Source organism: Pinus tabuliformis, chromosome J (genome assembly GCF_031772625.1).
Source record: "Pinus tabuliformis cultivar Carrire ecotype Pingquan chromosome J, CPIR1, whole genome shotgun sequence".
Taxonomy (NCBI): domain Eukaryota; kingdom Viridiplantae; phylum Streptophyta; class Pinopsida; order Pinales; family Pinaceae; genus Pinus; species Pinus tabuliformis.
In genome coordinates this window covers 744,105,788-744,123,857 of record NC_142295.1, presented here as the reverse complement: position 1 = coordinate 744,123,857, position 18,070 = coordinate 744,105,788, and the positions used below count along the sequence as shown (strand labels likewise).

Here is an 18,070-nt window from a genome sequence, read left to right as displayed (position 1 = left end):
AGATATGGTTAGGCTTTGGAAGGAAGATAAGCATGTTTTACGATACCTCATAGGCACTACCCAATTTGGAATATGGTACAGATGAACAAAGGGAGTGAAGTTGTGTGGCTTCATAGATGCAGATTGGGTGGGGAGTCCATCAGACTGAAAGAGTACATCAGGTGGAATTTTCAATGATGGGTCCACAACTTTTTCCTAGTACATCAAGAAGCAAAGATCTGTGGTGCTCGGCTCAACAGAAGCATAATACATGGTTACAAGTCAAGCAACATGAGGCGATCTAGATGAGAAAGATACTTGTTGGACTGTTTGATCAGATGATGGATCCAACTATGATCTACTGTGATAATCAGAGTTGCATCAAGCTCTCTGAGAATCTTGTATTTCATAATGATCCAAGCATATAGATATTCGATATCACCATTTATGGGACTGTGTACAGAGGAACAAGATGTTGACATTTTGAAAAAGGCTTTGTCAAGAGGGAAGTTTGTGTTCCACAGGTGCAAGATAAGGGTGGTTGATAATCCCTTTCTCGCTGAGAGGGAGTGTTGAAAAACACAACAAGGAATTCTCAATTTGATTTTGCCTTGATTAAATTTAGAAAATTTGAATTTCCACATCAACAAACAATTTGGATGCAGTTAACTTGTGTGACTTGGGTTGTGTCACCTAGTTTACTCAGTAAATTCGAGTTGGAGGAGTTAGAGTTCAGTTAAGCATGTGTGATTTCTAATTTGTAGCAATCAAGGTCAGTTATTTCAAGTTGTTTTCAGTTAAACTAGTTCCACTGTTGGAGGAACTAGTGGAAGGTAATTTGTGCAGTGGGACTTCATTCTAACTCAATGATCATCCAATTAACTAATCAACCAACCCAAAATAACTAGTGTATGTAGAGAATTCAAGTTCCCCGGTTGTGGTGGAGATTCCAAGGCAATGTAACATCAGTTGTAGACTAGTCTTGAGTGTACAGGTGTTTCATGTAATCAGATGATCAACCTTGGGAATTGCGCAATCCATTTAGGAGAAATTCCTAAATAATAGGGGCCTAATTTCTCAAGGACTTGCACAAGGAAATAATGGTCCAGGCATAGGCAAAAATTGACTAAGTCTAGGTTAGAGCTTTTCAGTGAGCAGAGAGAGAGTTTATTCACTTGTAGGTTGTGCTCAGTTGAGAAAAGCAATTGTAATACATCTCTATTCATTAGATTAATGCAATCGGACATTGGGGTTTTTAGTGTATTGCTTTCCCCAAGAAAAATATTGTGTGCATGTGTGTTATTTCTTATTGCATGTTTGAGATTTTTGTTCTAAATTGTGAATTGAATTCCGTAGAGCAGTAGAGTAGGTTTGTGTCTTGTGATTCTGATTAAAACTTCATGAGCAGTTGCAAATCTACACCATAATTTCCACATTTTCCTGCATAACTACCAAAGTCTTGAATCAAATTGCCAACCTCCTATATAAGTTTACCCATACTAAACCGAAGTGAAGAGTTCATTGAGTCTTGATACCCTCTCATTGTGAGCTATTCAAAAGATACTAAGGATAAAGTTGATTGTAAGCATAACAAAGACAAAACATATGGGAGGGGATAACTTAGATATGGGATGTGACATGTTGTTCTTAAAGACAAATACTGGTTGAGGAGAGTAGTGACTAAACATCTAAGTGTTCTTTTAGCAATATTTGTTAGGAAGCATACTTTCCGTTTAAATGGAAGTCAAAGAGTTATTTTCTATAGCCATCGGGCTATGCCTTGAATATCTATAGACTCAAAACTTAAAGGGTGATAGATGAAATTAAAAGGAAACCAACTTCCTTAGATGTTTGAATTCGAGAAGTCAGAACTTGAACATAACCACTTTAAACAATTATGCTTAAAGGGATGTAACAATACTTATGATAAAAGTCCCAAATGTAATGAGTTTACTGTATAAGGCAACATATGTGATTGATTGCACAAATCTAACTACTTACATAAATCAAATTCTCTGTCGAGAGACAACTTTATGTATTTCTGGGCACAAAACTCATTCAGATTTTAAAGTACTAATAAGAACGCACATAGTGATGCAAAGAAAACATAACAATAGAAAAAGGAAACATATTGTAAACATATAAAAAGCTAGAATCCTTTTTGGTTAATGAAAATGTCTTACAGACTACACATATTTCTTGATGCAAAAATAGTGCTTACGAACCAAAACTTCCGAACCCCTTCTATGGGTTCTTCATCATTTTCTATACATCCTTGTGAATAATTTTCTTAATAACCAAGCTGAGATTAATTAACTAATAAATAACTGAAACTGTTAGCTAATTAACTTGAAATTCATTGCATCACAATTACATCAAAAATGAAATATTTCAACTTCCTCGTTCATTAGAATTTATGTCTATGTTGTTAACTTTGGGAGCTGCATCCGATGAAAAAGCTCCAAAGCCGAATCCGTTGATATATCTCTTTGCGTAATGCATTTACATCGGGGTTCAGAGTATTTGGGGAGTTTGGGGCATTCAGGATCTCGGAGGCCCCAAACAAACCAATAGTCTTGAACAAGTAAAGTCCCAAACAAGTGGGGCCAACAATTGAGTTAAGGAGTATTTCATAGCTTGGTGCCCAAACAAGGGAAAAGGCTCGAACGAGGGAAATGGCTTGAACAAGTTGAGGTCCGCACAATGCTTATGGGGTTCAGGGTGATTGTGACTAACATATTTAACAAGGGGCCAAATACCTGAATAGGGGCCCAACTCGAATAAAACGTGATTTTTTTAATTTTCGCACTAACTTAGGAAAAGCAACTTCGCACCCTTTCAACCTTCATTCAAGATTAACTGTTTTTTAATGAATTTTCCATCTTCGTCGATGTTGGACTTCACGATAACTGAGCAACCTGCTAATTCATCTTGTCTTATTCACATCTAAGTGTTATGTGGTATGATTTAACACGTACCCTGCCATGTCAAACTCTACATGAGGCTGCCAAAACTCCCCAAACTTTGATTTTTTTCTTTTGAGTTTTGGTTCAAATTTTTAATAGTTTTTGTTTTTGTCCCCACCCTATATATATATATATAGAGAGAGAGAGAGAGAGAGAGAGAGAGAGAGAGAGAGGAAATGATTTGTAGATTATAACATAACACATGAACGAGTACCTTTCATATAGCACATTGAGGCAAACATAACACATAGTTGTTTTCCATATATTATAAACAAACAACAAAAAAAAAGATAAGGAAGCCACAATACTAAGAAAATGCCTTCAATGGAATTAATAAGCATTTCCCTCTCATTTAGACTATTACATTTACTCATAAAATTAATAAAAAAATTGTTAAATACAATCTGTAAAGTTATTATTTTTATTTGTTAAAATACAATATGTAAAGTTATTATTTTTATTTATTTGTAATATTTTAATTTATTTTGTTTATCTCTTAAATGCCTCTCAAAATATAACACTTAGCAGAAGCTCTACTATAGAGACAATTGGAAATAAAGCTCTACTATAGAGACAATTGGAAATAAATTGGTATAGTAATAGCTAACTCTAACCATGGGGTTTAGCAAAAAGTTAAAAAAAGAAAGAAAAAAAAAAGTTAAAGGATTATTATTATATTTAACTTTGGAAAATTTATATCTTTTTATAGTTTCTTTTGTTCTTCATAAGCTGAATGCTTAATATACTCTAATGCTTAACAACATATGTAGTTTTATTCCTTGTTTACATATTGAATAAAATTAAAATATTTTCTTGAAAAACATGAACATCAATTTAAATTTATTGAAAACCACCCTTATTATCCATGCCGCACATATCGTTGTTGTGACTTATGAAACATAAGCTTTGCTAAGACCATTTCGATTTCCATGAAGAGCAGAGACTACGACGTGGGGAATCCATGCTTACGTCGACGATTTTTATACACATCCATAACATAGATGCTTAAGGTTAAGTAATGTTGTAATAGATGTTTAATGTCACTAGACATTTTTAAAATATAAAATTTATTATTTATAGTAAAAACATTGCTAACATTCAATTAATATTGATGACATGATGATGTGACCCGTTTTTTAGCCCAAAATGTTTTCATTTACAAGTTGGCCACACCTTTTCTAACTTCTAATATCGTAATAAAAGAGTACTGAAATTAAATTTTAGTAAAGTAAGTGTTTGCAAGGTGCCTCACAAGTTTTGGATTTTATATTATGAAACTTTAGGGCATTGCGGATGTCGACATGATAAACTTTCTAAAATTTGTTATCACCATGGTAGAGTTCAGGCTTCTGTGATCCATATCAATTTAGAGAGAGAATCTTCGGTGAAAATCACATGGAAAATCATTTGACAAATGATTTTCCATGTGATTTTCGCCGAAGATTCTCTCTCTAAATTGTTATCACCATGTCGAGGATAATTTGATAAGTATATATAAACTATATCATATGTGTTTGTTTTTCTGACCTTTATATTAGTTAATTTATTTCGTTTGAATAAATAATTTGATTAGAATGTAAATGATTAACTTAGTTAAAGAGTTAATTGATAACCAATATTTCTAAAAATATCATTCTAACCAATAATGCAATAACTTATCCAATCAAAGAATAATAATTTTATAGAATAGATAAACAACAAAATTAAATATATCATAACCATAAACTAGAATTTGAAAGGAGAGCCTTATTCTATTGATTTTCATTATAATATAGTACATCATGAACTAGCCTTGATCAATTTCTAATGTGTAATAACATTATAGAATAGTTTTTAAATCCAATGCATTCAATTATTTTGACATTTAAACTTTATTTATTTTTCAGAGGAAAAAAAGCAGAAATGCATTATATTACGACAATATAAAAGCCATCATAAGATACATAATGGTGGCATATGAAGCCACTTCCAGGATGTTTGAGAAAGCATCTGTGGGCAGATGATCAAAACAGTCTCAAAAAGTAGGCATCATGTGGACATATTCCATCACATTTGAAGCAGTATTAAAACAAGTCTCAAAAAGTAGGCAGCATGTACATATTCGGAGTGCCTTATTGAAAGACAACAACATCGATTTTCAAAAAGCAGAAACCATTGAGATGAGACAATCCTGAAGCTAAATGGCCAGCTGTTTTGAAATTGAATCATAAATAGCAATGATGCGATGGAGGATGTAAGTATAGGGAACTTTGGAATCACGGAAAATTTTGTGGTTCCTCCATTTCCAGGCGCACCATATCATGATGATGATGAGAAGACACTTTGGCTTCCGTTGGTTGCGCCACCAGTCGAAAGCTGCATGGATAGAGACAAAAACAATATGAGGAAAACCAAAAATAATGGCCAGATCATACCAGATTTGTTGAGAGGAATTGCATTGGAAGAACATGTGGAGATTTGATTCTTCGTCGGATTCGCACATCGAACACCTGCTTGGGCCGTGCCAACTTCTTTTCCTTAGGTTGTCCCATGACAGGTTCTTGTTGTAATATACCAGCCACGCAAAGAAGATCATCCTAGGGGGGCATCCCGATTTCCAAAGAGACGAAGGAAAGATAGAGTTGATTTGCGGAGCCCTTGAAGAGATAAGGTCAAGATAGATGTCTTTCACTCGAGCTGTTACCTGAGCATTTGACCATATCAGGTGATCAGACGTGCCATATCGTTGAATCCCGCTGTCCTTGAGAGCAGATTGGACGACATTCCATGAGGAGCGTAGCTCGACAGGAAGGAAGAGATCAACGACATCCTTCCATGAAGGGACAGGACCACACCATTCAGAGATGAGTTTATCCCATGTGAAAAAACCATTTCTATGGAGGGAGAATAAAAGAAATTCAGGAAATGAAATGGTTCCACGGCAGCCGGCAATGGAATCGATACCAATAAAGATGCGATGTCCAGAGTGAATCCTCCACCTTAGATTCTTTAGGAAGTGTTGCTCAACCTTTCGGAGACTAAGCCAAATGGTTGATCCCTGTTTGGAGCCGATTGATCCAGTTCTGTACCAGAATTCCAATTTTTTACCCTTCATATATTTAAGTTTAATTGTGGCGCTCCATGGGCTTTCCCCAAAGATCCCTCGCCAAAGCGTTTTGCATAAGAGAGCCTTACCAAATGTTCTCAGGTCCATTAGGCCCCATCCTCCCAGGTGCTTGGGCATAGAAATTTTGTCCATTTTGGAAAGGTGGAACTTTGTCTTCTCTGATTTTCCGCCCCAGATGAAATTAGCTGTGACCTTGTTCAGCTTGTGAATAATACTTGCCGGGAGAAAGAAGAGGTGAGCCCAATAAACGACCATCTGAAGTAATACTGATTGAGAAAGGATGACCCTACCCGCCAAGGATAAGCTGCGATGTTCCCATGCGGCTATCTTTTTATAATATCTTTCTGTTAGCCATTGCCAGTCAAGTTTGGAATACCCCTTCGCTTTGAGATGGAAGCCTAAATATTTAAGGCCCTCATTGAGCGGTCTTGAGTCAATACCAAATAATTCAGATATCGATTTTACCATCTCCAGGTTGGCACCATTGTGATAGAGAGAGGATTTCCCTTTGTTGATATAGAGTCCTGTAGCCTTTTGGAATCTGTCCAGAATGTCTTTCAAACAAATCCACGACAATCTACAAAGCATTGCAAATAAGAGCACATCATCAACGAAAAGGTTATGCGAGATGTAGACTTGTCTGCAGATCTTTATAGGTTTACATCTGTTGTCAGCGACCGCATTGTTGATGTGGATACTTAGAGAATTCATGGCCAGAATGAAAAGAAGTGGCGAGAGGGGGCATCCCTGACGCAAGCCTCTCTCTGCCTGAAAAAAATGGGAAGGAATACCGTTTATAATGACTGCGTAATTTACGTTTTCTACGTAGGCCATGATCCATCGAATGGCACATGCTCTCAGACCAATCTTTGCTAGAATCACTATCTAATCAACATTTATACAATTATTTAAGATAATAAAACTATCTCTACACATTCACTTGAAGTTTGAAATGTTAATTCAAAACAATGTATTTGTTGGAGTACTTCAAGCTCCCTTAGTCACGAACTAGGTGATATTTGTCTCACATTTGGCTAGTAGACTCAATTTTCCACCACTCTCTTAACATATATTTTAATTTAACTATATTTAAACTGGGTTAATTTAACTATATTTTAATCTAACACCACACATCCGTATTTTCCATGAGAGTGTTTTTAGAAAGTAGTTGTACCTTTTGTCAAAAAAATATAAATTTTAGATATAAATCTACACAAATAATAGATTAAAATGAACAAATATGATATTAAAGTTTATAAAAAAAATCATGTACAAACATAATTCTTACTATCTTTGCTTAGCAAAAAATAATGCAATAATAAATTATCTATCTATTTTAATTGTAATTGTTATTAGCATACAGTTGTTTGTTTTTATTGTTTCTTACTCTAATTTAACTATATTTAAACTAATCTAGAGTAACGACTCTATAGCCCTTGTTCGAATTTAAAAACTTGTTGATACTTTTCAAAATTTAATAATAAACACTAACTATACAGCCTTGTTATTATTATTTCTACTTTAAATTTAAATTTCCATAAACCTAATTTTTTTATTTAAAAACATAAAAATGAATTGACTTCGAAATCATTGCAATATAACCAAATTTTGTTTTAGGTAAACATTATATTAGTTGTCACATGCAGAAAAACAATAGTGTTAACTAAACTCACGGACTTAGCTGACTCTTCTTATTATCATCATATAATGATTTGCAATCATTAAAAATAAACTACATGCTCTGAACCATTAAAGTCTATCGCTTGAGCGTATTGGGCTAAGGCCCGCTACCAGTTTATCCAGCTATACATTCTGCCCCTTCATTCTGCTGGTTAGTCTCTACGAAGGGAATGGGGAAATCAGTGGCATCTCCGCCATGGAGGGAGAAACCAAAGGAGAAGGACAAGTATGAACGTGCGAGATTGAGGGCCACCAACGAGCCTGGGCAAAAACCTACCATGTACGTGCCGCCTCCTCCTCCATCCCGCCGAGCCCAGTCACATTACAAGGGCGATAGCCCCTTTGATATCGACCCAGAACTCCGTTACACCTTCCAGAGAAACTTCCAGGTATCTGCTATCAATTTATCATTTCGGCTTCTATGAATATATTTGGATTGTTATTATCAGTAAGTTTTCCTTCCCGAAAAAGTTTGTGCAGGAATATTTGCTCCATATTCGGATTCTTTGTAACCCCTTTATGACGATCTGCAGTTCCTCAGGAGGGTTTTCAGCATTGACACTATCGTGGAACCTCTTCCTGCTCCACTGGGACAGAGCGTTGCGCGTAATTTGGGATTTTTTACTCGCATTTTCACTCAATTTTTCGGTAAGTCTTACATTCACTGGTTTGCATTTTTCTTGAGAAGCGAATCAGTGGTTGGGCTCCGTTATTTCCGTATTTTGTCTTTCTCGTATATATTTTGCACCGACCTGTAAGTAAGTTATGCTAGGTATTTTCAGAGAAATTAAGTTGGTTGAAAGTGAAACGAGCGAAAACATTGAGAGGGCACATAGTTTAATCGAATTCAATTTGAGCCATCTTAAGGAAATTCCTGGGATCGAGTTCAATGCAGCATACATATCAGGGAAATCAAAATAATTTATTATAATTTAAAAAGCAGGGTAGTGAGGTAGTACTAAATATTTATCCTTTGATGGAAATGATTTCGTATCAGGTGGGGACTTCAATGAGATGATAGCCCATGTTTTATAGGATACAATTAATCTCCCATTTTGTGAAATGCTGCATGAGTCATTGCCCCAAGGTGCCAAAAGATTGGGCTTCTTCTTCTGAGAATTCATGTTTCAGGGGTTTGTATTATACTATAATCAAACTCAACGACCCTTGCCCTTCTTGCCCTTCTTGAATTCATGGTACAGAGGTAGGGCAGACCCAGCGGTAATGGAAACATGGATCCAACTTCTTTGACCTCACTAGTGAACCAACTCCCTGTTTGCTTAATTTCTAAAATCAAGCATGCCCGTTATAAAGCTCATAGGTTTGTAGATTGAAAAATAGGCCATTGTCTCGAGCTGGTGGACAATTTGTTGTTAGTCCTTTTCCAGCCACTAAAATGATTTAAGAATCAAGATATACATATAGTCCTCAATTGATGCTCATATTTTTCTTTTGGAGAAAATTTATGAGAATAAAACGTCCTAGCTATTGAATAGGACTGCGACAACCATAAAAGTAACTTGAAAAAGTGAAGCCAAGAGCAACACAGATAAAGAGCCATAAGCAAAGAATAGTGGGACTCCCACATATCCTAGGGCATATTCAACTTACAAATCTGAGTAATGGAGGTAGACATCTCCAAATAGGCTTGTTGATTGTGTTGATAAAATAACAAGTTATAAATGAGAGGGGGACACTTTCTATATTGCAAAAGAAGGTAAAAATTTTAACTTAACGTTAAAGTTTTGTTTTGTTTTGTTTTGTTCTTCCCTTCAGAAATATCTTTATATTCCATATAAGGAATATGCATGTTTTGGTCTTCGAGGGACTACTCAGACTCAACAACAAGGCTTGAAGCCATTACAACAAAGCTAATCATGTCACTTGTGGGAATTGGACATAGGTGGGGAGGATAACAATTGTTTCTGCCAACCACCTGAGATGAACCCAATTGACAACTTAAAGCTCAAGTTATTGTTAAAATTGACCTCTAAGAATAATTGAATATCATATTGCAAAGGTCTTATGACTAAACATTAATATAAAATCACGAGGTTCCTATTAAATGGAGTTGGAGAAGAGAAGGAAGGGTTCAACTAAGTTTAGAGGTGCACTAAACGTAGCAGAGGGACCCATAGTCCACTAGTTTTGTGAGTGCTTTGTGGGCCCATGTTGAGCTCTTAAAAGGGAGATAATGCAACTGGTTGGCAGTTTGATTTGCATCAGCTGTGTGTGCATTCTTCTTAGCTATTGTAGCCACCTTACCCAACACCAAGGTGTCGTTTCCAGTGTAGGAGGTTTGAAGGAAAGATTTCCAGTGTAGGAGGTCTGAAGGAAAGAGGGCGTTTGACCATCATATTTTTCCAGCTAAGTGATCTCTAGAGCAAGGCTGAGTTTCAGCTCAGAAAAGCCACACAGAGGACTGTATAGACCAATTCGGACTCTGTACAGTGCACAGGCTGAAACAGGGCCATGCTCAGGAAGAAGGGCTGAGTGGATTGTGCAGACTAGCTTGGGTGCAGTGAAAATTTCAGGAGTTGCTGAGATTGAAGGGAATTTTTCCCTATCCATTGTAATTTTTTGAAATAACATTTGTTGAGAAGAAATAAAAAGAACACACATGCATTGCAAGTTTTCCCCGGTTGGGGTATCCTAGGTTATACTGTGTACATGTGTTTTTGATGCTTGTTTATCTTCAAATTTATTTACCTTTCACTGTGCATGCAAGTTAGGAAACTCAGCATAACGTTGAATTAAGTTAAAGTTTTAGTTTCAGTTGCTTTACCTTAAAAACTTAGAGTTAAGGTCTTGAGTTTTAGAAAAACTAACATGGTATTAAAGCTCTGCCTTTGATTGAAGACCAACATCATTGTTACGATCTCAGAAGCAGGTTAAGGGCGCGGAAAAGGGCACAGTCCAGTTTAGGGGTTGCGTTAGGGTTTCTGGCAGCATGACCTAGTTTTTTTTTGCAGAAGTTGACTTGTGCTAGGTTTTTTCTTGAAGTTGCTTTGCGCAAGGATTTCGAAGCAATTTGAACTACCACATGGCGTATTTGGGGCTGAGATTTGAGGACAACCTTGATGGGGCCTCAAACTTTTGTTCATGGAGGGAGAGGATTGGTGTAGTGCTAGAGGAGTAAGAAGTTTGGGAGTTTGTGGACAGTCCACCAGCCCAACCAACAGACCCTCAACAACTGGCCCAACACAATAAGAAGGATGCAAAGGTTAGAAGAATGATCCTTGAAAGAGTCAAGGATCACATAATTCCTCACTTGTCCAGTAAGAAGACAACTTAGGCTATGTGGGCAACCATCATAGGGATGTACTGGGTTTGAGTGAGGCTAGGATGCTGGTACCCAAAGACAAACTCAGAAACATCAAAATGCCGAAAGTCTGAGTCCGTGGTTTCATATCTCACCAAATTCATCCATATGAGGAATGAGTTAGCTAGAGTTGGGGAGACCGTCTCAAACAGAGACCTAGTCAATTTTGTGTTGTTGGGTTTTCTCGAGTCATGGGAAAACTTTATTGATGCTATTAGTGGCAGAGAAAAACTACCAGGATGGGAGAGGTTGTGGAGTGATTGTGTACAAGAGGAGATCCAGAAGCAGGCCAAAGCTGAGTCTCATGTAAAGAAAGAGGAAGAGGAGAATTTTTCCCTAGCTGGCAAAGGGGGCAAGGCCAAAGGCAAGAAAGGTGTAGGAGGGGCTGAGTCCAGCTCCAGAGGTGAGACGAAGAAGAAAGATCTCAACAAGATAAAGTGCTTCTCTTGCCATCAGTTTGGGAACTACTCTATCAAGTGTCCAAGCAGGAAGAAGGGGCCCTAGAAGGACCATGTGGTAGCATCAGTAGAGGTGGAGGAGTTCACTTCTCACTTTGAGAGGGAGTTATCGCTCATAGCTTGCATGGAAAGCTCATTGGCTAGCAAGGTGTGGTATGTTGACAGTGGAGCTTCCTGTCACATGACCAGGAATAAGGAGTATTTTAGCTAGTTGATTGAAAAGGACATGCAATTTCACATAGAGTTAGGAGATGATAGCAGGTACCTAGCCAAGGGCGTGGGCACTGTCAAGTTTGGGAGGGAGTCCGAGAATCCTCTCTATGTTAGAGATATTCTCTATGTCCCAGGTTTGAAGAAAAACCTTGTTTTATTCTCAACCTTGGAGAACAAGGGTTATGAAGTTATCTTCAATAGTGGAAAGGCCTTTATCAAGCCTTTCAACCGGAGCAACTAAGTAGATTGGAGTTAGGGTGAAGAACCTCTACAGGCGTCAATTTTGAGACAGTCGCAGCCTTGAGAAAGAGAGGGGTTAGTGAGCAGAGTTGTGACCTTGGGGAGCTTTGGCATAGGTGCATGGGTCACATACACCACTAAGCGTTGAAGATTCTTAGAGAGATTCCCATGGGAGTGCTACAATGTAATGTTAACCAATATGACGTGTGCAAGGGTTGAACACTTGGCAAGTATGCGAAGACATCCTTCCCTAGCAGAGACAACAAGGTCGGGAGAATCTTGCATCTTGGAGCTGGTGCATTCAGATGTTTGTGGACCATTTTCCTCTCCATCACTTATGGAATACAAATATTATGTCACCTTCATTAATGACCACTTGAGAAGGCCTTGGATCTTCTTGATGAAGTCTTCTCGAAGTTCGTGCAGTTTAAGGCCTTGGTGGAGAACCAGATAGATAAAATGATCAAGTCAGTGAGGTTAGATAGTGGTGGGGAGTACATCTCCAACGCCTTCAAGGACTAGTGTGCCAAGGAGGACATTAGGAGACAACTCACCACACATTATAACCCTTAGCATAATGGGGTGGCTGAGTGCAATAACTGGAGAATTATTGGAGCGACTAAGGTCATGTTGCATGACCGGGGGCTGCCAATGTTTCTTTGTGTAGAGGCATGCAACATTGCAGTGTTTTTGCAAAATAGGGGCCCACACAAGGTGCTATGCAGAGTCACACCAAAGGAGGTTTTCACAGGAAAGAAGCTTGTCGTGTCTTACTTTCAGATTTTTGGCAATCTTGTTTATTGCCATGTGCCTTTTGATAATTGGAAGAAGTTGGAGCCCACAGTGGAGAAGGGCATTTTCGTGGGCTTCAGCGAGACACCTAAAGCATATAGGGTGTATGTTCTAGCTCTTAGAAAGACAATGATCAGGCGTGATGTGAAGTTTGAGGAGGAAAGGGTTGTCAGGAAGTCCTTGGAACATGAGTAGAGTGCAACACAAGAGGAGGAGCAACATGCTCCCAAGTAGGAGACTCATCCAACTCCTTAGACTTCATCTCTTGTTATTGGGCAGGCCGAACAACATGTAGATGAGGAGAAAGCGCAAGAACAGGAGGAGAGAGTAGAGCGAGTGGAGCCCACTCTGCCAGTGTCTCCCAACACAGGGAGAAATCGAGTCAAGTGGGCAGATCATTTGATCAGGGAGGCTCAGGAGAGAGTTGGAGCCCCCAGCTTCACATTCAGTCAGAGTAAAAGCCACAAAGATATGCAAGGTACATGGTGTTGATTACTGAGTTGATAGACTCAGAGCCTTCTTGCTACAAGGAGGCAGCCTCTCAACATGCATGGTGAGATGCCATGGTGGAGTATTCCTATATCATGCAGGCTCAAGAGAGAGTTGGAGCCCCCAACTTCACATTTAGTCAGAGTAAAAGGCATAAAGATATGCAGGGTACATGGCGCTGATGACTGAGTTGATAGACTTAGAGCCTTCTTGCTACAAGGAGGCAACCTCTCAACAAGCATGGCGAGATGCCATAGTGGAGGAGTATTCCTATATCATGCAAAATGATGTCTGGGAGATTGTGCCAAGACCAGTTGGAAAATCAATGGTTGGTTCACATCGGACGTATAATATTAAGCACACAATTGATGGGAGTGTGGAGATGTTTAAGGCTAGAGTTGTGGCCAAAGGGTTCTCTCAGGTTGAGGGGATAGTCTACGATGAGACGTTTGCACTCGTGGCTCAGTACTTGTCCATTAGGACCATACTGGCTCTACTATCGCAGATGGGGTGGAAGGTCCACCAAATGGACGTGAAGACTGCCTTCCTTAACGAAGTTGTTGAGGAAGAGATTTATGTTGAGTAGCCTGAGGGGTTTGAGACTTTCAACAGAGATACACATGTTTGTAGGTTGAAGAGAGCTCTTTATGGGCTCAAGCAGGCACCGAGGGCATGGTATGCTCAGATAGACAACTACCTTCTAGGATTGGGCTTCACCAAGAGTGAAGCTAACCCTAACTTGTATTATATTGTGGTTGGGGGCAACCTCTCATTCTTGTGTTACATGTTGATGATTTAATATTGACAAGGGACAAGAAGCTCATCAGTGATTGTAAGAGAGATCTTGCAGAGGAGTTTGAGATGAAGGATACAGGGTTGATGCACTATTTCCTTGGGTTGGAGGTATGGCAGGGTGATGGGGAGATCTTCTTGGGACAAGAGATTCTCAAAAGGTTCCATGTGCACGAGTGCAGGCCCATGACCATGCCTCTAGTCACAAACTGGAGGAAGGTGGACGCTACCATAGCAGAGCAAGTTGACACCACACTTTACAGGCATCTATTTGGGTCGTTGATGTATCTGGTGAACACATGACCTAACATTTGCTTTGGAGTTAACCAATTGAGCCAATTCATGGTTGAGTCAACCAGAGTGCATTGGGTTGCTGCCAAGCATGTGTTGAGATATCTCAGGGGCACAAAAAATTATGGGTTGTTGTATAGGTAGGTTGATGGAGTGAGGCTTCAGGGCTTCATAGATGCAGATTGAGCAGGGGGTTCAACAAGCAGGAAGAGCACTTCAGGTTGTACCTTAAGAGTTGGATCAACAACTCTTTCCTGGTTTAGCATGAAGCAGAGATTAGTGGCACTGAGTTTAGTTGAGGTCAAGTACATGGTTGCTAGCTTGGTAGCCTGTGAGACCATATAGTTGAGGAAACTACTTGTTGGGTTGTTCAGTCAGAAATTGGAGCCCGTAGTCATACACTGTGACAATCGGGGCTGCATCAAGTTCTCTAAAAATCTAGTGTTTCATGACTACTCAAGCACGTCGAAATCCGATACCACCATATATGAGATTGTGTTCAGAGGGGTAAAGTTAGACTCTAGTATGTGCCTACAAAGGAGCAGACAATAGATATTCTGACCAAGGCATTGGCAAGGGGCAAATTTGTCTACTTCAAAGATAAATTGGGTGTAGTATGGAACACGTTCTTCTCTAAGAGGGAGTGTTGAATGGAGTTAGAGAAGGAAGGGTTCAACTAAGTTTAGAGGTGCACTAAACTTTGCAGAGGGACCCACAATTCACCAGTTTTATGAGTGCTTTGAGGGCCCAGGTCGAGCTCTTAAGGGGGAGATAAGGAAATTGGTGGGTAGTTCGATTTGAATCAGTTATGTGTGTATGTTCTTCTCAGCTATTGCAACCACCTTACCCAACACTAGGGTGTCATTTCCAGCGCAAGAGGTTTGAAGGACAAAGGGTGTTTGACCATCAGATTTTTCCGGCTAAGTGATCTCTACAACCAGGCTGAGTTTCAGCTCAGAAAGGCCACACATAGGATTGTATAGACCAATTTGGACTCTGTACAGTGCGCAAGCTGAGGGAGGGCCTCACTCAGGAAGAAAGGATGAGTGGATTGTGTAGAGACTAGCTTGGGCGCAATGAAAATTTTAGGGGTTGTGGAGATTGAAGGGAAGTTTTCCCTATCCATTGTAATTTTCTGAAATAACATTTGTTGAGAAGAAATAAAAAGAACACTCACGCACTGCAGGTTTTCCCTAGTTGGGGTTTTTTGGGTATATACTGTGTACATGTGTTTTTGATGCTTGTTTGTCTTTAGATTTATTTACCTTCCGCTCTTCATGCAAGTTAGGAAACTCAACATAACATTGAATTAAGTTAAAGTTTCAGTTTCAGCTGCTTAACCCAATAAATTCAGTGTTTAGGTTTGGGTTTTAAAAAACTAACACTTATGCACAAAATATCTAATGTACATAGTTTGAGTTGTTGGAAATGTGACTAGTTTCAGTCTTCATAATTGTTATTGTACTCATTTCAATATGTATATCTTATGTAACAAACAAAAGAAGAAAAAATTATTATTTTAAAGCATGAGTTTCATGCTTCTTATTGATGGTCTTCTAGGTAAAAGCATGTTCTTCATGCTTCTAGGGTTTGTTAGGTCATAGGATTTATTGTCATGAGTCAAGAGAGTCAACATCATGATTATAAGACCCTTCTAGGCAAAATGTGCCTTGTAAAAGAATTTATTTTGAGTCTACAAAGTCCTAGAAACCTCCAAATTACAAGTCGGCCTAAAGGAGGGCATTCAACCCATTGGAAAGGCTATAAATATAGGCAACTTCAGCCTCATTAGTCACTCGTTTGATCTCTCTCATGTAAGAAGTTCAATTTGAAGCTAGGCATTAAATTGTGCAACTAGGGCCAAATATTAATTCGGGTAGCTCATTGACGTAAGATTATGTTTGGACAAAATTCCTCTTTTTTAGAGGACCAAAATCGACCCTGGAAGCACTGAATTCGGATAAGGAGAAATATGTTTTTGATGTCAAGCCCACAAGAGCACATTTGGTCAAGGTTGGCTTGGGGTCAAATTAGACAAATTGATCCCCCTCCAACACATATAAATATTAGAGACCCTCAACATCATTTGACACATTCAACTCAAAACATTTCTTCTCTCCTTCATTAATTGTTTCATACAAGTTTGAGGCAATCTATGCTTCTTCACACGTGCGAGTTCTTGGAGTTGTTTTGACCTGTGTTGACTTTCTGTTTGAGGAAAATTTGACCAACATTGACTTTTGGACTTTAGAGGGGCAATTTGAGTGTGCTTTGACCGGGAGAAGACTTGTCTTAGCATGCCGCATTATTTGGCACAAAAACTGAGGCAAGAGGAGTTGTTTGACTAGGGTTGACCGCAAAGTTGTAGGACTGTTTTGACAGCAGGTTGTCTTCATCATTTGACTGGGTTTGACTACCATTTTGTTGACTATGTTTGTTGCTGTTTGACCACCAAGGCATGTTGAGTTTCACTAACTTTGACTGAGCTCAAGAAGAGAAGTTTGACTGCTGCGTTGACCATTCATTGATTAGGGCAAGTTGATTGCTGTTGACTTTTCAGAATTGTAGAACTTCATCAAGATGATTAGATTCACATTAGTTTGGGTAATTTGCAAAAGTCAAGTCTCATTGACTTTGACTTTCATCATTGTACTCTATTGGGCATTCTCTCTCCGCTGAACATTTGATATTTGATAATAAGAAGGATTAATTAAGGGTTTTACCCATCTTGGGGCTTTTCCTTTTCTTTAGCTAAATATTAGTGTTCTCTTGTCTTGACTTGTCTTTTGCATTTATTGTTTATGTTTTATCTACAATTATTATCAATGTGAATTAATGGTTTATGTGATTACTATTGGAAATTAAAGTGGAATTGACATTGGCTAATAAAAGTACATTGAAGTAATTGTTGCAAGCATAAAACATACCATTGTTATCTAAAATTAACGCTAGGAGCAACAAGAAAGGAGAAGCGAAGGTATAGAAGGCAAGGAGAATCCAACAAAAAAATGAACATTTGTTTTTGGGCTCTATCTCTCTCACACGTGCAAAAACTAGGGTTTCTGCAGCTTCAAGGAAGGCCGAAATTGTAGGAGATGAAGTTGCAGGGTCAAATTGTGGGAAGAGCGAATATTCTTATTTGACTTCATTGACCTTGGCAAGGCATTATCTTGCTCAAAGGAGGATCTCTTGAAGAATTGTCTTATGCCGAAATTTAGGGTTTTTGCAGCAGCTATAGGATCGAAGTTGCAAGGTTGAAGTTGGGGTCAAAGTTGAAGCTCGAAGCCGGTTGAAACATAATTGAACCTTATTGATCTAATCATATTGGAAGGGCTTCTTGGAGGAGGACTTGGTTTAGAGCTTGGGTCTTGGTTGTCTCATTTGAAGTAGATTCTATAAGAAGAGATTTTTGTTGGGTTTTCCCCTTGGAGGGGTTTTTGCCCTTGCTTGGAGCCTAATTTCTGTGCCCACTGTCTTTACTATTTTGCTCTTGATAATTGTTTGATGAAGAAGAACTAATAAAGAAAACACAAGAAGATAAATAAAGTTCACAAGTAATTTTTAAGGTTAAGGAAAGTCTGAATTAAAAGCTGCCACATTGCATTTTTCCAACATGAGTGCGATGCCATGGCCTGAGGCATCACACTTCAGAACGAAGGTTTTTGTGAAGTCAGGTGTGACGAGGATGAGGGTTGTACACATAGTCTCTTTAAGTTTTTCGAAAGCTTTGGTTGCTTCTTTA

At 38.6% G+C, this 18,070-nt stretch overlaps 1 protein-coding gene across 1 annotated transcript in view; it reads left to right on the top strand.

The window, feature by feature from the left end:
- Window positions 1–7,774: 7,774 nt before the first annotated feature.
- The window catches only part of LOC149228855 (zinc finger/BTB domain protein), a 43,349-nt gene continuing 33,053 nt past the window's right edge, over window positions 7,775–18,070 (top strand). The window contains exons 1-2 of the mRNA XM_089378413.1: window positions 7,775–8,120; window positions 8,265–8,379. Coding sequence (XP_089234539.1) covers window positions 7,902–8,120; window positions 8,265–8,379 — 334 coding nt within the window. The 5' untranslated portion in view covers window positions 7,775–7,901. The remainder of the gene's footprint in view (window positions 8,121–8,264; window positions 8,380–18,070) is intronic.